At 42.8% G+C, this 24393-nt stretch overlaps 1 protein-coding gene across 2 annotated transcripts; it reads left to right on the top strand.

Moving 5' to 3' along the window:
* Positions 1-101: 101 nt before the first annotated feature.
* LOC131536280 (gastrula zinc finger protein XlCGF8.2DB-like) lies at positions 102-24393 on the top strand. 2 transcript variants are annotated; one of them, XM_058769104.1, is made up of 3 exons: positions 102-121; positions 9005-9137; positions 22827-24393. In XM_058769104.1, the coding sequence occupies exons 2-3, from the start codon at positions 9053-9055 to the stop codon at positions 23849-23851; spliced, it is 1110 nt and encodes a 369-aa protein (XP_058625087.1). In that variant the 5' UTR covers positions 102-121; positions 9005-9052; the 3' UTR covers positions 23852-24393. The 2 variants fall into 2 exon arrangements, with proteins under 2 accessions (XP_058625087.1, XP_058625086.1); XM_058769103.1 differs by lacking the exon at positions 102-121 and adding an exon at positions 714-818.

Here is a 24393-nt window from a genome sequence, read left to right on the forward strand (position 1 = left end):
TCATAGACAACTGTGCTCTTCTTATTCTTCATTCTGCCCCATATTTCAAATCCTGGCCTTTGAGATTCGAAAATCAGACTGAGCAAAAACACAAAGCGACTGAGTGATCCTCGTCACCTGGGTAAAATATATTTCTAAAAAATTATTCTTTGATTTATGATTGCTGATACACTAAATTTATTACATTTAATCGTATTAGACAGTGTTCTGCTCAGTGTCAGGCCTTTCATTATAACTGTAAACACAAGCAGCACAAACCTGTAGTTGTTATTTGTGAGGCCTGTACACACTGAGATGGTGCTGAACCCACGTGGTTTTATTTTGTTAGTTTTATTTTCATCTTTTCGGTCACATTCACTACAGTTGCACTACAGACAGTTCAGTTTCAGTGTTATCAGTGATATGCGTAAGTTATGTGTGACAAAGTGGCAAATAAACATAATTAAAGTGTTAAATGTGCTGGTCTATATATCTGCTAAAATAATGATTTTAACAGAATTATTCTTTTGTTTTATCATGCTTGCATAGATGCGTCTAAACTTGATGTAGTAACAAAAAACTCATGAAAAATATTTATTTGTGGTCATTGTAAAAATATATTTTTAATATTCATGGATCAAGGAATTTATAGATCAGGGAATCTTTATTTCAAAAGATAAAAAATAAATATATATTTTTAAAAGTGCCCAGCGAAGCATGAATAACATGGGAAATGAACAGGGGTCATGTTGTGCATCAAAGGGTTAATTCTGCTCCGGCGGCGTGACGTCACAGGGCTGCGCGCGCTCCCGCATCTGTTGTGATTCGGCTCAAGAAAGGTCTGTGTTTTTAAGTATTTAAACTGCTTAAACTGATAGAACAGTTCAGTCAATTGTATAGTTTTTAAAGGGATGCAAGATTAATTATTTGATATTGAATGTAACATTGTAATGCTTTATCTAACATTAATAAGCGTTATTGTGTGTGAGTAAACGCATCTGCACATGAAAGGTGCGTCTCGTTTCGCTCGCTGTGTCCTGAATCAGTTCATCATAAACACTAATGAGCTCACTTCTAAGTAGCGACGGAGAAACTGAGCTTTCTGAGACTCGATTGAATCGGTTGCTTCTCAAATGATTCAGTGACTCGATTGAATCGGTTGCTTCTCAAATGATTCAGTGATTCGAATCTCCGCTCGCTGATCACTGGTCAAAAGTGTGTAAATGCAGCGAGAACAACCAGGAGTTTGGTGTCCAATTTGATAAAATAGATTTAACAGAAGTATCAGCTCAAAATCTCAGAAAATTACAAGAGGATTTAAATAAACATTATGAGGAAGAGGCAAAAGATGCTTTAATATGCTCCAAAAGAAAGTGGCTTGAGCTTGGTGAAAAAAACACAAGATATTTTTATTCTCTGACTTACATATTCCTCTCAAACACTATTTGTACCCAAGACGTTAAAAAAAAAAAAAAAAAGAGTTTGACAAGCTATTTTTTTTTTTTGTTTGGAAAAACAAACCTCATTATTGAGGTAGGAAGTCAAGTAGGAAGTCAAGTTTCATTGTTAAATTTGATTTACTTCATGATAACTGCAGTAACCAGTTGATTAGATCTATTTTTGTTAGTATCTCTTCTCCTCCGTCTAAATTTGTTTGGGTTAATATGATTCCTTCATTTCAGTGGGAATATTTTTGGGGGAGTTCTTGTGTTATAAATAAAACAAAAGAAATGTCCTTTAAAATTGCTCACAGAATATACCCTGTTAAAGAAACATTAGAGCGTTTTCATCTGGATGGAGATAACAACTGCTCTTTCTGTCATTGTAAAAGAGAGTCTATTGTGCTTGTATTTTTTTCAATGTCCCTGTTCATCATTGTTTTGTATTAAAATCAACTGCATCCTAGTCTTAAATTTATCTTTTGTTTTACTTCATTCTAATGAATATGACTTTTCTAAAAGGAAAATATTTATTACGGATCTGTTTTCGTTATTAGGAAAATTTTATATTCATCAAACTAAATGGAGTAACTTAAAACCCAATTTTGCTCATTTTCCTTTAAAGCTTATTTAGAATCTATGAAGTCTTTAAAAAAATCTTAAAGCCCAAAGAACTGTGTCTCTGCTAAATAAATTTAAAATATGCTTGTGATGCCCTTTTATTTATTTAATTTGAATTATTTTATTGTTTTTTATTTTTTTTAAATTGTCTCAATTACAAAATTTTGAAAGTTCAATAAAAAAATGCAGCAAGAACAACAAACAAACACAACTGTTACAAACCTGCTGAAAATGTTCTCATGCTAGTAATTTAGTGTGTATAATCTACAAATTCTGATTTATCGTATACACATCACAACTAAATATTGAATATCTGTATAGTTTGTGCTCTTTTATGAATTTGCAGTGCTAGTTTCGAGTGTTTTTATCTAATCAGGTGATTTAACTCTCACTTCCTGACTACTGAACTAGTGCGTTGACTACTGAACTAGTGCGCTGACTACTGAACTAGTGCGTTGACTGGTTACTGAACTGGTGCTGACTGCTGAACCAGTGCTGACTACTGAACTGGTGCCTGACTGAACTGGTGCCTGACTACTGAACTGGTGCTGACTACTGAACTGGTGCCTGACTGCTGAACTGGTGCCTGACTACTGAACTGTGCGCTGACTGGTTACTGAACCAGTGCGTTGACTGCTGAACTAGTGCGCTGACTGGTTACTGAACTGCGCGCTGACCAGTTACTGAACCAGCGCTGACTGGTTACTGAACCAGTGCGCTGACCAGTTACTGAACCAGTGCGCTGACTACTGAACCAGTGCTGACTACCTGAACTGGTGCCTGACTACTGAACCAGTGCCCTGACTACTGAACCAGTGCGCTGACCAGTTACCGAACCAGTGCGTTGACTACTGAACCAGTGCGCTGACCAGTTACTGAACCAGCGCTGACCAGTTACTGAACTGGTGCGCTGACCAGTTACTGAACCAGCGCGCTGACCAGTTACTGAACCAGTGCGCCTGACTACTGAACCAGTGCGCTGACTGGTTACTGAACTGTGCGCTGACTGTTACTGAACCAGTGCGCTGACCAGTTACTGAACTGGTGCGCTGACTGCTGAACTGGTGCCTGACTACTGAACCAGTGCCTGACTACCTGAACCAGTGCGCTGACTGCTGAACTAGTGCGCTGACCAATGAACCAGTGCGCTGACTACTGAACTGGTGCGCTGACTGAACTGGTGCTGACTACTGAACTGGTGTGCTGACTGCTGAACTGGTGCGCTGACTGACTACTGAACTGTGCGCTGACTGGTTACTGAACTAGTGCGCTGACTAGTTACTGAACTAGTGCGCTGACTAGTTACTGAACTAGTGCGCTGACTACTGAACTAGTGCGCTGACTACTGAACTAGTGCGCTGACTACTGAACTGGTGCGCTGACTGCTGAACTGGTGCTGACTACTGAACTGGTGCCTGACTACTGAACTGGTGCGCTGACTGACTACTGAACTGGTGCCTGACTACTGAACTGGTGCCTGACTACTGAACTGGTGCCTGACTGACCGAACTGGTGCCTGACTGCTGAACTGGTGCGCTGACTGAACCAGTGCGTTGACTACCGAACCAGTGCGCTGACTGGTTACTGAACTGGTGCTGACTGGTTACTGAACCAGTGCTGACTGGTTACTGAACCAGTGCGCTGACTGGTTACTGAACTGAACCAGTGCGCTGACTTACTGAACCAGTGCGCTGACTGACTACTGAACTGGTAACTACTGAACCAGCGCTGACCAGTTACTGAACCAGTGCGTTGACTACTGAACTGGTGCCTGACTGGTTACTGAACTGGTGCGCTGACTAGTTACTGAACTAGTGCGCTGACTAGTTACTGAACTGAACCAGTGCCTGACTGCTGAACTGGTAACTACTGAACCAGCGCGCTGACCAGTTACTGAACTGCGCGCTGACTGGTTACTGAACTAGTGCGCTGACTACTGAACCAGTGCGCTGACTGAACTGGTGTGCTGACTACTGAACTGGTGTGCTGACTACTGAACTGGTGTGCTGACTACTGAACTGGTGTGCTGACTACTGAACTGGCGCTGACTGGTTACTGAACTGGTGCGCTGACTACCTGAACTGGTGCCTGACTGGTTACCTGAACTGGTGCCTGACTGAACTGGTGCCTGACTACTGAACTGGTGCGCTGACTGAACTGGTGCCTGACTACCTGAACCAGTGCGTTGACTACTGAACTAGTGCGCTGACTAGTTACTGAACTAGTGCGCTGACTGGTTACTGAACTGAGTGCGCTGACTGGTTACTGAACCAGCGCGCTGACTGGTTACTGAACCAGTGCGTTGACTACTGAACTGGTCGCTGACTGGTTACTGAACTGATGCGCTGACTGGTTACTGAACTGGTGCGCTGACTGACCAGTTACTGAACCAGTGCGCCTGACTGGTTACTGAACTAGTGCGCTGACTAGTTACTGAACTAGTGCGCTGACTAGTTACCGAACCAGTGCGCTGACTACTGAACTGGTGCCTGACTACCGAACCAGTGCTGACTGACTACTGAACTGGTAACTACTGAACTGGTGCTGACTACCGAACTGGTGCCTGACTGCTGAACTGGTGCTGACTACTGAACTGGTTCGCTGACTGTTACTGAACTGGTGCGCTGACCAGTTACTGAACCAGTGCGCTGACTACTGAACCAGTGCGCTGACTACTGAACTGGTGCTGACTGCTGAACTGGTGCTGACTACTGAACCAGTGCGCTGACTACTGAACTAGTGCGCTGACTGTTACCGAACCAGTGTGCTGACTACTGAACTAGCGCGCTGACCAGTTACCGAACCAGTGCGCTGACTGCTGAACTGGTGCTGACTACTGAACTAGTGCTGACTACTGAACTAGTGCTGACTACTGAACAAGTGCGCTGACTGGTTACCGAACTAGTGCGCTGACTACTGAACTAGTGCGCTGACTAGTTACTGAACTAGTGCGCTGACTAGTTACTGAACTAGTGCGCTGACTAGTTACTGAACTAGTGCGCTGACTAGTTACTGAACTAGTGCGCTGACTAGTTACTGAACTAGTGCGCTGACTAGTTACTGAACTGGTTACTGAACCAGTGCGCTGACTGTTACTGAACCAGTGCGCTGACCAGTTACTGAACTGAGTGCGCTGACTGGTTACCGAACTAGTGCGCTGACCAGTTACCTGAACCAGTGCGCTGACTACCTGAACCTGGTGCCTGACTACCTGAACTGGTGCTGACTACTGAACTGGTGCGCTGACTGCTGAACTGGTAACTACTGAACCAGTGCTGACTACTGAACCAGTGCCTGACTGCTGAACTGGTGCTGACTACTGAACTGGTGCGCTGACTGTTACTGAACTGGTGCGCTGACTGACCAGTTACTGAACCAGTGCTGACTACTGAACAGTGCGCTGACTGACTGACTGAACCAGTGCGCTGACTACTGAACCAGTGCGCTGACTGCTGAACTGGTGCTGACTACTGAACCAGTGTGCTGACTACTGAACTAGTGCGCTGACTGTTACCGAACCAGTGCTGACTACCGAACCAGTGCTGACTGCTGAACTGCGCTGACTACTGAACCAGTGCCTGACTACTGAACCAGTGCGCTGACTACTGAACCAGTTACTGAACTGGTGAGCTGACTACTGAACCAGTGCGCGCTGACTACTGAACTGGTGCGCTGACTGGTTACTGAACTGCGCGCTGACTGGTTACTGAACCAGTGCGCTGACCAGTTACCGAACCAGTGCTGACTGCTGAACTGGTGCTGACTACTGAACAGTGCGCTGACTGAACCAGTGCGCTGACTGTTACTGAACCAGCGCTGACTGGTTACTGAACCAGTGCTGACTGGTTACCGAACCAGTGCGCTGACTAGTTACTGAACTGGTGCGTTGACTACTGAACCTGGTGCGCTGACCAGTTACCGAACCAGTGCGCTGACTACTGAACCAGTGCCCTGACTACTGAACCAGTGCTGACTACTGAACTAGTGCGCTGACTACTGAACTGGTGCTGACTACCGAACTAGTGCGCTGACTGACCAGTTACTGAACCAGTGCTGACTACTGAACTGGTGCTGACTGCTGAACTGCGCTGACTACCGAACTGGTGCTGACTGGTTACCGAACCAGTGCGCTGACTACTGAACCAGTTACTGAACCAGTGCGCTGACTGAACCAGTGCGCTGACTATTGAACCAGGGAGCTGACTACTGAACTAGTGCTGACTACTGAACTGGTAACTACTGAACTAGTGCTGACTGCTGAACTGGTGCGCTGACCAGTTACTGAACCAGTGCTGACTACTGAACTGGTGCTGACTGGTTACCGAACTGGTGCTGACTGGTTACCGAACCAGTGCGCTGACTACTGAACCAGTTACTGAACTGGTGCGCTGACTGAACCAGTGCGCTGACTGACTACTGAACCAGGTGCTGACTACTGAACTAGTGCTGACTACTGAACCAGGTGCTGACTACTGAACTGCGCTGACTACTGAACTGGTGCTGACTACTGAACTGGTGCTGACTACTGAACCAGTGCGCTGACTGCTGAACCAGTGCGCTGACTACTGAACCAGTGCGCTGACTATTGAACCAGGGAGCTGACTACTGAACCAGTGAGCTGACTGGTTACTGAACCAGTGCCTGACTACTGAACTGGTGCTGACTACTGAACCAGTGCTGACTACTGAACTAGTGCGCTGACTACTGAACTAGTGAGCTGACTAGTTACTGAACTAGTGAGCTGACTAGTTACTGAACTAGTGCGTTGACTACTGAACTAGTGCGTTGACTACTGAACTAGTGCGCTGACTAGTTACTGAACTAGTGCGCTGACTACTGAACTAGTGCCCTGACTACTGAACTAGTGCTGACTACTGAACTCGTGCTGACTGCTGAACTAGTGCTGACTACTGAACTAGTGCGCTGACTCCCTCACTAGTGCGCTGACTACTGAACTAGTGCTGACTACTGAACTCGTGCTGACTGCTGAACTAGTGCGCTGACTACTGAACTAGTGCTGACTACTGAACTAGTGTCCTGACTACTGAACTAGGGAGCTGACAACTGAACTAAAGAGCTGACAACTGAACTAGTGCGCTGACTACTGAACTAGTGCGCTGACTACTGAACTAGTGCGCTGACTACTGAACTAGTGCGCTGACTACTGAACTAGTGCCCTGACTACTGAACTAGTGCTGACTGCTGAACTAGTGCGCTGACTACTGAACTAGTGCTGACTACTGAACTAGTGCGCTGACTCCCTCACTAGTGCTGACTGCTGAACTAGTGCGCTGACTACTGAACTAGTGCTGACTACTGAACTAGTGCGCTGACTCCCTCACTAGTGCGCTGACTACTGAACTAGTGTCCTGACTACTGAACTAGTGTGGTGACTACTGAACTAGGGAGCTGACAACTGAACTAGGCAGCTGACTACTGAACTAGTGTGCTGACTACTGAACTAGTGCTGACTACTGAACTCGTGCTGACTGCTGAACTAGTGCGCTGACTACTGAACTAGTGCGCTGACTACTGAACTAGTGCGCTGACTACTGAACTAGTAACTACTGAATTAGTGTGCTGACTACTGAATTAGTGTGCTGACTACTGAACTAGTGCGCTGACTACTGAACTGCTGACTACTGAACTCGTGCTGACTACTGAACCAGGGAGCTGACTACTGAACTAGGGAGCTGACTACTGAACTAGGGAGCTGACTACTGAACTAGTGCTGACTACTGAACTAGTGAGCTGACTACTGAACTAGTGCGTTGACTACTGAACTAGTGCGCTGACTAGTTACTGAACTGCTGACTACTGAACTAGGGAGCTGACTACTGAACTAGGGAGCTGACTACTGAACTAGTGCTGACTACTGAACTAGTGCGCTGACTACTGAACTAGTAACTACTGAATTAGTGCGCTGATTACTGAACTAGGGAGCTGACTACTGAACTAGTGCGCTGACTACTGAACTAGTGCTGACTGCTGAACTAGTGCTGACTACTGAACTCGTGCTGACTGCTGAACTAGTGCTGACTACTGAACTAGTGCGGACTACTGAACTGGTAACTACTGAACTAGTGAGCTGACTACTGAACTAGTGCCCTGACTACTGAACTAGTGCTGACTACTGAACTAGTGCGCTGACTATTGAACTAGGGAGCTAACTACTGAACTAGTGTGCTGATTACTGAACTAGTGCTGACTACTGAACTAGTGCTGACTACTGAACTAGTGTGCTGACTACTGAACTAGTGCGGACTACTGAACTGGTAACTACTGAACTGGTAACTACTGAACCAGTGCCTGACTACTGAACTAGTGAGCTGACTACTGAACTAGTGCTGACTACTGAACTAGTGCGCTGACTACTGAACTAGTAACTACTGAACTAGTGCTGACTACTGAACTAGTGCTGACTACTGAACTAGTGCTGACTACTGAACTAGGGAGCTGACTACTGAACTAGTAACTACTGAACTGGGAGCTGACTACTGAACTAGGGAGCTGACTACTGAACTAGGGAGCTGACTACTGAACTAGTGCTGACTACTGAACTAGTGCGCTGACTACTGAACTAGTGCTGACTACTGAACTAGTGCGCTGATTATTGAACTAGTGCGCTAACTACTGAACTAGTGTGCTGACTACTGAACTAGTGCTGACTACTGAACTCGTGCTGACTACTGAACTCGTGCTGACTGCTGAACTAGTGCGCTGACTCCCTCACTAGTGTGCTGACTACTGAACTAGGGAGCTGACAACTGAACTAGTGCGCTGACTACTGAACTAGGGAGCTAACTACTGAACTAGTGTGCTGACTACTGAACTAGTGCTGACTACTGAACTTGTACTGACTGCTGAACTAGTGCGCTGACTACTGAACTAGGGAGCTGATGGAGAGATTTAGTTTGGGTTTATTTTGCTCTCTGTTCATTGTTCTTTTCAACTTAAACACACAGAAAAACTCCTGCTGAAGCGACTGAGATCCACGTGACACTGTTATAAAGATGGCGATTATTAAAGAGGAGAGTGAAGACTTCAGGATTGAAGCAGTGTTTAGTCTGAAACAAGAAGAGACTGAGGAACAAACAGGTTGGTTTCATTCTCAAAGCTCAACTCTCTCATTTGATCCAGTTATTCAAATGTCCAGCTCTGTTTCTGAAGAATGTGGTATGAGAGTCTTAATCAAAGAGGTTTTATTTGACACAGAGCCTCACGTGGACAGACATGTTGAGATCACATGACCAGACTAATACTAAGTGCACCTGAGAAGATCTCACTTCAGTGTTGGATATTTATTTTGACATCACCCAGTAATTTAGGAGAAATAACAGACTCAGAGAAGTGATAGAAGTAGCCGAAACTAAACAAGTAGTTTGAGTAACATTAAACCCAATATCTACTTACTAACTAAAGACCATTCATTTCTATTACTTCATTATGAAACAGTATCTAACAAAACATTTACTTTGCCTGAGGCAAACCATGTCATTAATGTTTTTTTTCTTTGAATCCTCAAAAACATTCACTCTATTAAACTGTTGTCTTTTAAACACAACTTTGTTTCCATGCGCACTGATGCTGACTTTAGAAAGCCTGACCAGAAAATCTGGAGTTTTCAAATAAATATTAAATATCAATTTTGGATTAAGCATTACACAAGTTTTCCCCAACAGCTCAAGCATACTGTACCTGTAGGACACTGACCTCGAGTTTAGGTTGCAATGCCAGTCGATTATTGGTTACTGATATAATAACAATTTTCTAGACATTTGATTATTCACTTGAGCTCTTTACTTTGCATTTTAGATAAAATGTGTGAAAGCGAGCAGTAAACAGGAAGAGATGACTGGCTCTGTTCATGTGTGCTGTCAGTCCGCGCTGCTGCTTGAACAGAGGCGGCTGCAGTGCTCTGTCATGCCACATCAAAGAGCTTCAAACAACATTTATTGTTTGAACTTGGATATAAAAAGGGCTGAATTTGAAAATAGAGACTTTGTAACAAAGCACAAAACAAAAAATGTTGTCAACCCAGCCCTAGCATCCGCACAGCTGACGTTTACCAGGGGTGTATTCCAGAAAGCAAGGTTAACTTACCATCTGCTAAACCCTGAACTCTCGGTTGATTAACCCCAAACCTGCTTTCTTGAGGTGTGTGTTTCCAAAAACATGTCTGGGAGTAAGTTCATTCAACTCAGAGTATGAAATCATTTCTGACATTTGAGTGTGGATGAGAAACTTTTGTAAAATGCTTGAAAACGCTAATGTGGACGGAGAGCATATTAAAATGAAAACTTTTTCAAATGTATCTGGATTAATGTAGATGTAGCCAAAGTGCAACTGTTTTGGTCAGTGATTTTCGTTTTGTAAACAAGGACTTGTACAAAACAATCAACAATTATCAATTCTGTTAAAAAAAAAAAAAAAAAGTGATTTTAAAATCGTAAGAAAAAATACAGCTAGGCCTATAGTTTGATTTTATTTATTTATTTTTGGTTTATAAATATGATGGAAGGACAGGATATAAAGAGGCTTTCCTGCATTTTCACTGTCTGGAGTGTAGAGACAGATGTTAAGCAATGCAAAGACTGTTTTTCTTGGCACTGCACAAGGTCAAATAATGGCTGATGTAGACGTCTTACATCAGCCATTCTGGACTCGTACCTGCTCATACCAGTAATCTTCAAACAGTGCGGATTACTGGTAATTTACCGGTAATGTTACAACTTCTCATACCAATAAATTGATGGAACAAATTTACCAGTATTTTTGAAAGGATTCTGTTCACACATGATCTCTTAATGGTAATTTGGTATGTGTGAAAGGGGATATTGATTATTTTCAATATTGATTCGAGCCTTGACTACGCAAATCAATCATCCTACTTGTACAACAGCTGAACAACAGTAGAGAAGTTAATATTGCTGGTTACTGGATTTTTATATTCAGTAATATTCTACCTTACTGCCGTGGATATTCCAAATCATAGCAATCAAAGCGTCTCAGCTGGAAAAACGCTGTGCCACCAAAGCATTCTCAAGCGCCACCAGCTGGCTGTTTTCAAAATAATGCCTGACATTTTTCAACTGGCTAAAAATGCTTTTGGTGGACACACTTTGAATATTTATTGTTAGGCATATGACCTATTAGTCTTTTTTTGCATTTATGCAATATACTGGAGCCAAACCTGAGAAAGGAGTCCAGAACATTCCATTGCGCTCCTGGACATGCAATTCACGTAGCTGTAATTCATAAGCACTAATTGACCAATCGGTAAGCCCCTCTCCTCGAACACAGATGAGCCAATTGCAGTCGAGTATCATTTGCACTGGGAGCAGAACTCAGACATCTTTAGGTTTCAGCGCCATAGAGAAACATGGGAAGATCCAAAGCGCGCATCAGCTTGATGGTGTTTATGCTACAAAAATGGAAAAACGATATGCCTGGAGTACTTGTAACACTGATTCCAGGTATCCTGAGAGGATGGGCAATATAATTTATTACATTACATTTCCTGAATCAAAACAAAACAGAGCAAAATGTCCCTAAGTATTCACCCCAATACAAATGAAGACAAAAACTTTCATTTTCTGGTTGTTTTACAATTTTCATCTGCTCAAGCAGAACGTTAATGTTATCTTGTGCTTCAGCAAGGTATCTCTGGCTAAAACTAGCTAATGTTAAAGTTAGTGAGTCCATACTAATGTACAAACCTAAATAGCGGACTGTTCTTGCATCTTGTACAGTGTATGGCAAAAACACATAAACGAAGGTCTACATTTCAGTGCCTCTCCATATTAAACTGGTTAAATATGCATTAATTTAATCATTCCCTGCGATACATGAACAGTGTTGATCCTGTATGTTTTCATCCGTGATCGTGATGACCGACCATAATATGAGACTTCTCTCGCTTGCATTGTGATCTGTAAACCCTCCTTCGAGTTACCCACCGTATTTAATTTAAAATATTTTATATATTCCTCCATGGAATATTTAATTCCCACTTGAATGGTGGCCCTTCTTCACAAGGGGGATGAGGCTGCCTATAGAAATGAGATCCTGAGATTGTCAGAGAGGTGTTCAGCCAACAACCTGACACCACCACCAAAACAAAGAAATCATCCTTGACTTTAGAAGGCACAGGGCAGACCCTACTCCCTACATCAATGGTGACTGCGTAGAGAGGGTTCAGACATTCAAATTCCTCGGCACCATCATCTCAGCAGACCTCACATGGTCAGCAGAGCTCAGAACATTTGAAAAGACCTCTCTCACCCTGGTTCCCACCTGTTTAACCTGCTGCCCTCCGGCAGGCACTACAGGTGCATCAAATCATGGACAAACAGACTCAAGGACAGCTTCTTCCCCAGAGCTATAATCACACTGAACACACACATGCACTGACCCCTCGTTGTATCTTGTGTACAATGACAATAAAGCATTCTAATTGTGTAATCCTTCTGTGTCCAATATTGTTCAAAAACATTGTGGGACAAGGTTTTCACACTGACAGCTGTCATTGTAATACAGTGAGCAGCTCAGTTTGTTTGTCCGAGGGAGCAACGGTAACTAAGGGGGGGCGGGGCTTACCGATAGGTCAATTGTGAATGTGAGTGCCGTGGACACATGCCCTATTTACGAATGATTGGAATTCATTAACATATGCATGTTTAATATGTGTGTAACTGTTCACAAAATCCACGGTTCACAGTGGCAATGTTGGAAATATTTCTGTTTTAAACCATGAAGGCGAGCCAATGGATATCACACAAGCATGTGTTTGCACCAGGGTTTGCACACGATTTATGCTGGTGAACGTCTTACTCTCGATCAATTCACTATAAGCAGAAAGTGAAAGTAAAAACGGAATGACGGAGTAATGACGAAGCTTTCGGCAACTGACGCCGCTTATTCTCTCAGAGACAAAGAGAGATGAATCTACTACTAAGGGGACACCGACACCCCACCGAATGTCCCTACGAATCTACTTCAACATGCTGATAACGGTATAGCCTATTGCTGTTTTCATTTATTTCCTTAATATTTCTCGTACATACTGAAAATGAGAAGAAACGTACTTCGTGTTAAACAGGTTGTTTTTGAAAGTCTTTTGCTTCTGCTTGAAATAAAAGCTTTTTATTTAATTGATTTTTATTGATGACTGCAGTGTTAATATTTTAATTATAGGAGTATAATTCATTGTAGGTAGCCGTAGCATATAGCCTAATAGACCTGTTTTAAAAGACCTTTTAAAAAAACATTTTAATCAAGGAGTAAATGGCCTAATCTTATCGCGTCAGTTATGCGGTAATATGCGGGGCAAATTAATTGTTTAATTAATTAAATAAAAGTAACTTCATAATAATAATAGGCCTAATAAAAATAAGAATGTAACAGGCCTACATTAATTGGAAATGTCAGATCCTCTTAATATTGCCAATAATTGATGTTTTTGACAATATCTCTGGCTATCGTCGATACAAAATCATCATCTTTCGACGCACCCCAGCAAGGGGAGGTTATCACAGGGCAGACAGCACATTGCCTGTTACGTCGTTTGGGCTGCGTTGTTGAACGCAGTGGTACCGATATTTCACACACTTTAAGCTTTTATTGTCCAAACGTAATAGGATTAGTCCAACTAATCGTTCGGTTTGTAATGCGTACCGAACCGAAAGCCTCGTACTGAACGGTTCAATACGAATACGCGTATCGTTACACCCCTAATGTTTAACTATCAAATCGTAAGTTATGAAGCGTTTGTGAATCCGGAGGAGAGTTTTCGAGAATGTCCGTTTTATATGCAAATTACTCGGAATTTACTCATATATTTATGAATGTTTCATGAATGAGGCCCATTGTGTGCACCCAGTGGCACAGAACAATGAAACTTTAAGATATCAGATAACAAATAAGGAACAATAAATAGAAAATAGATAAATAAAGAAACAAACAGTATAGACATTCCAAACCCTAAACAATAGAGGACAGTAATGGACAGTAGTACAGCATCAGTATAGTGTTTAAAGTAAGACTGTGCATCAGCAGTACTTGTAATATTGCACATAGAAAGTGTATAATAAAATGTAAACAATGCATACATAGTAGGCAGTATAAGTAAAACAGAAGCAGTCGAGCAGCAGAAGAGGACATCAGTCTGTAAGTGTTTTTCTTCAACACTCTTTTGCCACTCTTCTGACTTTGCCTCAGTTGACCTCAAGCGCGTGTCTACTACAACTAATCACACCTCAGACCACTTCCTCATCACTTCTAACCTCACTCTGACTCCGGACGCAACACACACTCCTCCGCAGGTCACCTTTCAGCGTAACCTACGCTCGCTCTCTCCCACTCGTCTATCCTCTATGGTTTCATCCTCACTTCCTCCACCCTCTCAGTTTTCAGCACTGGACACAAACACTGCTACTGACATTTTTTGCTCCACTCTAACATATTGATTAGACAACTTTTGCCCCCTTTCATCCAGACCAGCACGCACCACCTCCCCCTGCCCCCTGGCTGTCTGATGTTCTCCGGGAACATCGCTCTAGACTCAGGGCTGCAGTGGTGCAAATCAAAAAATTCTACTGACCTTAGTGTATATCAGTCACTTCTCTTCTCCTTCTGTCTCCACTGCTAAAACAACATACTACCACAACAAAATTGACAACTGTTCTGACATTCGCACACTTTTCAAAACCTTTTCTTCTCTTCCTTGTCCTCCCCCCCCCCACTTCCTTCATCAACTCATACCGCTGATGACTTTTCCCGCAGCATTCAAGCATGCTCAGGTAACCCCACTGCTTAAGAAATCCAGCACTTTTAGAAAACTACAGACCGCAATGCCTTCTTCTGTTCATTGCAAAGACACTTGAGTGAGTTGTGTTCAACCAACTCTCTATGTTTCATGCACAGAACAACCTCATGGGCAGCAACCAATCTGGCTTCAACAGCAGCCACTCAACTGAGACTGCACTGCTCTCGGTTACTGAAGCCCTGAGACTGGCAAGAGCGGCTTCCAAATCCTCAGTACTCATCTTGCTGGATCTGTCTGCTGCTTTTTACACTGTTATTCACCAGATCCTCCTGTCCACCCTCATGAAGATGGGTGTTTCAGGAACCGCACTCCAGTGGTTCAAGTCTTACCTGTCTGGTAGGTCCTTCAGGGTGTCTCGGAGGGGTGAGGTTTCTGTGTCACAACTTCTTTCTACTGGGGCTCCTCAAGGCTCAGTGCTTGAACCACTTCTCTGCGCTGCACCAATATACAATATACCTAAACTCGCTAGTTCAGACCTACGCTCCCTCCAGAAGCTTGAGTTCTGCAAATGAACGATGCCTCATGGTGCCATCCCAAAGAGGCACAAAATCACTCTCATGGACCTTTTCCTGGACTGTCCCCAGCTGGTGGAACGATCTGCCTATCTCAATCCGAGCAGCTGAGTCTTAAGCCATTTTCAAAAAAAACATCTAAAGACATCTTTTTCACCATTACCTGACCAATTAATACTAGCACTTACCTATTCTATACTATTCGTTTTGGTCTAATTTATTTATTTAAAAAAAACATCCTTTGTATGAGCACTGTGCTAGACTAACTGAGACTTGTCACAGCACTTGTATATTGTTGCTCTCTCGTTGGTCTGTTTGCCTCTAGCAATGCAATACTATAAGTAAGAAGTCTGAGAGGCAGTGCCTTCTAGCAGCAACAGTACTTCACAAATGTTCAAAAGTTGTCAACAGTGTTCTATATGTAAACAGTATATAATACATTGCAGAAAGTTTGAGTTTAGATTTGATTGAGAGCAGCCACAGCTCTGCAGAAGAAACTGTTCTTAAATCTAAATCTAAATGGCTTTATAACGCCTGCCAGATGGCTGCAGGTCTAAATGATCATGGCCAGGATGTGTAATATCCTTGTCTCATTAGCGTTTAGCGCAGTTACCGTTGCTAGGAAACGCTTGTTTTGTTTACTGTTGAGACTTGCTGAAATCGCGTTTGGTCTCGTACTGTATCACGTATCTTGTCAGTGTCTGCCCTTGCTTGGCCATTTGTTGTGATAAACAGGAAATTGTGTTCAAGCGCCAGCATAAAACAGTGTAAAGAAATACTCTTTGAGAGAAGCAGTCTATCAGCGGAAGTTAAAAGCAGCTCTTAAGTGTATTTACTTGTCTCATTAGTGTTTAGCGCAGTTGCCGTTGCTAGGAAACGCTTGTTTTGTTAACTGTGTTGAGACAAACCAGAGGACAATGCCTAACCTGCAGCACTCTCCAATAATTTCTCCTTATCCCACACCCCCCGTTTGACTGGAAGAGGTGGAGGTACTGGTCTGCTCATCTCTAATAATTGGAAATTTACTCCTTTACCATCTCTGAGTATCAACTGCTCCTTTGAATCACATTCGGTTACTATTACCGACCCTCTAAAAATCAATTTTGTGGTTGTTTATCGTCCTCCAGGACCACTAGGTAACACTGTGGAAGAATTAGATTTGCTGCTCTCAACCTTTCCTGAGGATGGTACTCCCTTAGTTATACTTGGAGACTTCAACATCCACCTAGATAAACCTCAGACTGCAGACTTCCACACTCTATTTGCCTCTTTTGATCTCAAGAGAGTGTTAACTAAGGCTACTCACAAATCAGGCAACCAACTGGACCTTATTTACACACGACACTGCTCCACTGATCATGTGCTGGTTACTCCACTGCACACCTCGGATCACTTCCTCCTCACTCTTAACCTCAACATGATTCTTGACACATCACATCCACATGTCATCTTTTTACGTAACTTATGCTCACTCTCGACTATCTGCTATGGTTTCATCTTCGCTTCCTCCCCTAAACAGTTATCATCTCTTGATGCTAACAGTGCTACTGATACTTTCTGTTCCACTCTGACATCTTGTTTAGATACTTTCTGCCCCTTATCTTCCAGGCCAGCCCGTACCACCCCTTCTGCCCCTTGGCTATCTGACGTTCTCCGCAAACATCATTCTAAGCTCAGGGCTGCAGAAAGGGTATGGTGCATATCACAAAAACCTACTGACCTTAATTTATATCGATCACTCCTCTCTGACTTCTCTGCTAATGTCTCTTCTGCTAAAAGGACATACTATCATGACAAAATTAACAATTCACCTAACTCTCGCATTCTCCCTCCTTTGTCCTCCTCCTCCCCCTCCTTCATCAACTGTAACAGCTGACGACTTTGCCACATTCTTCATTAATAAAATTACAAACCTCACTGCACAATTTTCCACACCACAATCTGTCAAACACATCTTACCAGCAAACATACACTCGTTCACATCCTTCTCTCTACTCTCTGAGACAAAGTCTCTAAACTACTCCTACTACTTGTCCACTTGATCCTATTCCATCTCATCTCCTTCAAGCCATTTCTCCTGCAGTTGTACCTGCACTCACTCACATTCTTAACACATCCCTTCACACTAGAATTTTTCCCTCAGCATTTAAACAGGCTCGCATAACCCCACTTCTTAAGAAACCCACTCTTAACCCAACACAACTATAGACCGGTTTCCCTTCTACCTTTAATTGCAAAAACACTTGAACAAGTTGTGTTCAACCAAGTCGCTTTCTCACACAGAACAACCTCCTGGACTGTAACCAATCTGGCTTCAGAAGTGGACATTCGGCCGAAACTGCCTTGCTCTCAGTTCTTAAGCCCTAAGACTTGCAAGAGCAGCTTCCAAGTCTTCATTACTTATCTTGCTGGATCTGTCCGCTGCTTTTGATATGGTCAACCACCAGATCCTCCTGTCAACCCTATTGAGAAAGGGCATCTCAGGAACCGCACTCCAATGGTTTGAGTCTTACCTCTCAGATAGGTCTTTCAAGGTATCTTGGAGAGGTGAGGTATCCAATTCGCAACATCTAGCTACTGGGGTGCCTCAGGGCTCAGTTCTGGGACCACTTCTCTTTTCCGTCTACATGGGCATCACTAGGTTCTGTAATTCAGAAACGTGGCTTTTCATATCACTGCTATGCTGATGACACTCAACTCTACCTCTCATTCCATCCTGATGATCCGACGATAGTTGCTCGCATCTCAGCATGTCTAACAGACATTTCTTGCTGGATGAAGGACCATCACCTTCAACTCAACCTAGCTAAGACAGAACTGCTTGTAGTTTCAGCAAACCCATCACTTCATCACAATTTCAACTTCCAGTTAGGCTCATCAACCATTACTCCTTCAAAAACAGCCAGAAACCTTGGAGTTGTGATTGATGATAAGCTGAATTTCTCAGACCACGTTGCTAAAACTGCCCGGTCCTGCAGATTTGCTTAATACAATATTAAGAAGATTAGGCCCTTTCTCTTGGAACATGCAACACAACTCCTTGTTCAAGGTCTTGTTCTGTCCAGACTTGACTATTGCAATGTTCTCTTGGCAGGTCTTCCAGCCAATTCCATCAAACCTCTTACAAGTAATCCATAATGCTGCTGCAAGATTAATCTTTAATGAGCCGAAAAGAACGCACGTCTCACCTCTGTTCATCAATTTGCACTGGCTACCAACAGCTGCTCGTATTAAATTCAAGACATTAAAGTTTGCCTACAGAACCACCACTGCTCTGCACCCCTTTACCGAAATTCATCAATTCAGACTTATGTGCCCTCTAGAAGCTTGCGTTCTGCAAGTGAACGATGCATTATTGTGCCATCCCAAAGAGGCACAAAATCACTTTCACAGAATTTTTCATTAATTGTTCCCATCTGGTGGAATGACCTGCCCAACTCGATCCGAGCAGCTGAATCCTTACCCATCTTCAAGAAACGGCTAAAATCACATCTCTTCAATTTTTATTTGATCCTCTAACTCTAGCACTCTCTATTCTAATTCTATTTTATGTCTTTTTATTTAAAAAAAAAAAACACACACACATTCGACCCTCTATCAATTGAACATTTATTCTCTAACTGCTAGCTTCTCTTGAAAAACTAACACTAGCTTTCTTTTTTCTATTCTGTCTACTAGTTTTATTAAAAAAAAAAAAAAACTTTCTACGTGTACTGCATTAGACTAACCAAGACTTGTCATAGCACTTTCATGTTGTTGCTCTTTTGTTGGTTTTGATTGCTTCTGATGTCCTCATTTGTAAGTCGCTTTGGATAAAAGCGTCTGCTAAATGACTAAATGTAAATGTAATATCCTTGCAGATGTTAGTTGCCTTCCTGAGACTGTTGAGAAACTGTGCTGTTGAGAAACCACGTATAGATGCAGTATGTCGTGATGCTCTCTATAGAGAAACGGTAAAAGTTTACCAGCAGTTCTTGTGACAGTCTGGCTTTTTTCATTGTTCTTAGGAAATACAACCACTGCGGTGCATTTTTTACTTGGGCAGTAATGTTATTGGTCCAGGTAAAGTCCTCTGTGATATGAACCCCAAGAAAACGAATGCTGGGAACCCTCTCCACCCTCTTTCCACTGATGAAGACCGGAGCATAGTTCAGATTTTCAGATCTTCTGAAGTCGACAATTAGCTCCTTGGTCTTCCCAGTATTCAGAGACAGGTTGTTCCTCAAACATCAGTCCTCTAGGTTCTGTACCTCCGCTCCATAGGCTGATTCGTCATTATCTGAGATTGGCCCCTCTAAAGTCGTGTCATCTGCAAACTTTACTATGGTGTTGGTGTCAGTTGTAGGAAAACAGTACAGGACGGGATTGAGCACACATCCCTGTGATGTACCTGTGCTCAGAGTGATGGTGGATGATGTGCAGGTGCCCAGTCTCACTGCCTGGGCCCTACTCTGTCAGGAAATTTTGTATCCAGTTGCAGAGCAGTGGACTTAGGTCTAGCTGGTGAAGTTTTGTGGTCAGTTTGCAGGGGATGACCGTGTTGAATGCAGAGTCCACGAACAGCATCCTCACGTATGTGTTCTTTCTCTTCAAGTGATTCAGAGCAGTGTGGGTCGAGTGAGGCCGGTATGGTATCTTTAGTGTGCGAGAGGACGAGCCTTTCGAAAAACTTCATCACTACTGGAGTGAGAGCCACTGGTCGATAGTTATTCAAAGAAATGGTATTCATTTTCTTTGCTACTGGCTGATGGCTGATTTTTGGCACTTGGCACTTGGGGACTGATGCCAGAGACAAAGACAGATTGAAGATGTCAGTGAAGACTCCAGCAAGTTGTTCCTGAGTACTCGTCCTGGAACATCGCCTGGGCCCGCAGCTTTTTGTGGATTTACTCTCCGCAGCGTGCAATGTACATCACAAATGCTCAGTTTCAGAGGCTGATCAACCTCTGTGGCTGGGATTGTGACCGTTGTCAAGTTGTCTCTGTTCTCAAACTGAGCAAAGAAGTTGTGAAGCTCGTTCGATATTGAGACATCACAGTGGGGGGAGAATAGGTAAACTTTTGTGTTCTGTGAGAGCTCTGATTCCTTTCCACACACTCCTGGTGTCAGAGTTGCTGAAGTTGTCTTCAATATGTTGTCTATAGCTGGCTTGTGCTTTATTTTATGCCCTTAAGATTGTGTATAGCTACATGGTATGCTTTGGGGGTCACCACATTTAAAGGCATTTTTGTGTGTTCTCAGAAGGTTTTTCCCTCTTTGTTCATCCATTGTTTCTGATTAGCATACTTCTTTATTGTCTTCTCCACCGTAATATTTCCTACACGGCTTTTAATGTAGAAGAGGATAGTGGCTATTCCTCCAGGTCTGGTACAGTTTCATGGGTTGCTGCATCTGCGAACAACTTCCAGATCAATCAATCAGTGCAATCAAAACAGTCCTGAAGCTGTGCTATGGCATCCTCTGGCCAAATCTTGACAGTTTGAATGGTGGGTCTTGACTTGCGAATGAGAGGTCTGTATGCTAGGGTCAGAAACAGTGAGAGGTGATCAGACTGACCAAGAGGATGGCAGGGGAAGGCTCTGTGTGAGTCCTTGATGTTGGTGTACACATGGTCCAAAATCTTGGAACATCTGGTGGAACATTTCACATGCTGATAGAATTTATGGACACTGTTCATAGATCAGCCTTGTTGAAGGCTCTGTCTGGGTGAGCATTCTGCCGTTTGCCAATAGCAGAGTGTAGCTGTGTTAGCGCTAGTTTGACATTAGCTTGTAGTGGAATATAAACTGCTACAAAGACAATGGAGAACACCCGCGATATATAAAACGGTCTACATCTCAGCATGAGATGCTCTAGATCCAGTTGAACAGTAGCTCTCAGCTGCAGTGTGGTTGGTACACCAGTCTTTGTTGATATAAACACAAAGACCCCCTCTGCTTCTCTTACTGGAGTCTTGAGTGCGGTCTGCTAGGTATAGCGTGTGGCTAGTTAGCTCCCCGGCTCAATCGGGGATTTCCGCAATCAGCTACGTCTCCATGAAAATCAGCGCACAACAATCCCTTCGGATCCATTGTGTACTGAGCCACAGCCGTACTTTGTCCATTTTGTTGGTTAATGCTCAGACATTGGTTCAAGTAGTTTTCAGTTTTCAAATCTTTTAGGCTACGCTTACACTAGTGCGTTTTCGCATGACGGTAAATGATTTGTATGTGGTTTTCATGAGATTCTAGATGGTGGTTTTCGCTCATGTGGAGTAGACAGAGATTTTTCCTGAAGCGCAGCTGAAATGCCAGTATGGACAAGGATACTTTGCATTTAAAAATGCCATTTTAAAATGAAAACGCACTAGTGTAAACACAGCCTACATCTATGGGGGTCACTTGTGAGCCGTCTCTGGGCATCAGTGTCAACTAGTAGGTGCGCAGACTGATCGGTGTATGACAGCAAAGTACCACGAGCAGATGCTCCACAAGCTTTCGAATCACTCTCGCGGTACATTGAGGTCAAATGCCAATCATTCTGCTTACCTCTGTGTCAGGTCAAACACACCTAATGATTTTTTCTTGCTTAACCCCTTAGGTATCAAAATTTAGTACCGAATGACAAGACATTTTTCAATACTCGATGAGGTCGAGGCAATGCAGTTGGTGCCTAAAAAGTATTGAATTCGATACCCAGTCCTAGTTATAAGGGGTTTGTTAACTAACTCAGGTGTGTCCTAAAGAAAGTGCCAAGTTAAAAATATTGAGAGGTTTTGAGATTACGTGTAACACTGCTTACAGTAGCTTAGTACTAATAAGATCTAGCATGCATGTTGTTGGTTGGATAGCTGCTGATATTGACAGCTAATTCCTCTCACGCAAGCGCAGAAAGCATGTGTTATGCTGCCTTCACGTGCACTTATGAAGTCGTGAATACAAGCTTGTCGTATTCAAGTGCTTTAATGTCGGAAAGAATAAAATGTAGCATCCCATTGGTTGACAATCATATAAACATTCACCACACTATACACGCAGTTTGCTGACAATCCTGGCATTTTGGACAAAGACTTATTTCACTGCTTATAGAACATACAATATGCTTTGAATGATCATTCATGTATAGCCTATAAATACACTACTTTAGCGACAAGACAAAGAAACTCGAATTTCCCGGTAGTGAATACGACTTGAGAGGTCGTTCATGTCCAATTTCTGATTAGGAAACTCGTATTTACAATAATTCTGATAGCACGTGAAGGCAGCATTAGTTTGCAGCGGTGTGTTCAAGCGCAGCTTTTTGGTTCAGATGCTGCAGACGCAAGGCAACAACACAGTTGGCTTTCGACACTGATAGTTCTTTGACGTCGGCTTGACGTGTCTTGACTTTAAAAGATTTAATGTTGCTTTTCGCATTTTTGCTTTGTGGCTTTAAATTGTGGTTTACTTGTATTTGTCTTTTTTGCTTTAGGCCTGCTGGTGCTGAAAGAGGAGAATCAAGATCCGAATGAAATGGAACAGACAGATCAGTATGAAAAACACCATGATTTAATAACTGTTGAAAAAGCCATACAGATTAAAAAGGCATCTATACGAAAAAGAGCTCAGAAAACCAAATCTAACAGCTCTTTCACCTGCCATCGTTGTGGAAGGAGTTTCAATGAAAAACAAAAACTTCAAGTGCATGAGAGAGTTCACACTGGAGAGAGGCCATTCCCCTGCCAACAGTGTGGAAAGAGCTTCACTCAACAAGGAGCCCTTAAAAGGCACATGAGAACTCACACGGGAGAGAAGCCTTACACCTGCCAACAGTGTGGAAACAGTTTCACTCAAAAAGGATCTCTTAAAAATCACATGAGAACTCACTCAGGAGAGAAGCCTTTCACTTGCCAGAGGTGTGGAAAGAGTTTCGCTCAAAAACCACACCTTCAAATACACATGAGATCTCACTCGGGAGAGAAGCCTTTCACTTGCCGTCAGTGTGGAAAGAGTTTTACACAGAAAGGCACCCTTCATTCCCACATGAGCATTCACACTGGAGAGAAGCCTTATACATGCGAACAGTGTGGAAAGTGTTTCCCTGTAAAACAAAACCTTAAAGTCCACATGAGAGTTCACACTCAAGAAAAGCCTTTCACTTGCAAGTATTGCGGGAAGAGTTTCACACATGCATGCACCCGTAATTACCACATGAGAATTCACACTGGACAGAATGTGTTCACATGTGATCGTTGTGGAAAGAGTCTCGCAACAGAATTTAGCCTTAAGTGTCACAAGATCATTCACACTGGAAAGAAACCCTTCAAATGTGATCAGTGTGGAAAGCGTTTCATATGTATGGTAAGACTTAATTACCACATGATGACTCATTCAGCAGAGAAATGCTGTAAATGTGCTCAGTGTGGAAAGAGTTTCAGTCATAAAGGTAGCTTCAATGCTCACATGAGAAAACAACACCCTCGAGAGAAGCCTGTGGGAAGAGCTTCTCACAAATAGAAAATGTTATTTTTAGGAGAGAGGCCTTTCACTTGTTTCTGTGTGTTCCTGAAACATTCAAGAAAATTTAGGAAATAAAGTGTGAATGTGACAAGAAGCAAATTTTAAAAAAGAAATAAAGAAGCAATTTTAAAAATCACCGGCATATTCACTTTAGAGGAAGGCCCATTAACTGTGATCAATGTAATGCATTTCTTTTGACATCAAACCTGATAGACACGCCTGAGAAGTGGCCCTGCAATTTAAAATAGCACCAAAAAATAGGTATCTGTTTGAAATTAAAACCTTCACGTCTTTTATTTGTATTGTTCACTTTTTTTTTTTATACTTGTCTGGAGGTTTTTTATTTTTTTTCCATATATGATCTCCTGTATCCACACCTGACTGTCTCCTTTGCGATAGTTTCAAATATTGCAGTAGACACTTTGTATGGAGACATTGTGCCATTCAGTTTACTGGTAACTTGGATTCAAAATATTACCTTTCTGTCTTACTGCGAAATGCCACAATGTAACTAAATGGTTATAAATAAAATGGTGAAC

The sequence above is a fragment of the Onychostoma macrolepis genome, chromosome 03 (genome assembly GCF_012432095.1).
Source record: "Onychostoma macrolepis isolate SWU-2019 chromosome 03, ASM1243209v1, whole genome shotgun sequence".
In the NCBI taxonomy this organism is placed as follows: Eukaryota; Metazoa; Chordata; class Actinopteri; order Cypriniformes; family Cyprinidae; genus Onychostoma; species Onychostoma macrolepis.

Coding starts and splice junctions, on each gene's coding strand:
- LOC131536280 (XM_058769104.1), top strand. CDS start 9,053: ATGGCGATTATTAAAGAGGAGAGTGAAGACTTCAGGATTGAAGCAGTG. Junction 9,138..22,826: donor AGAGACTGAGGAACAAACAG/GTTGGTTTCATT, acceptor TTTTTGCTTTAG/GCCTGCTGGTGCTGAAAGAG.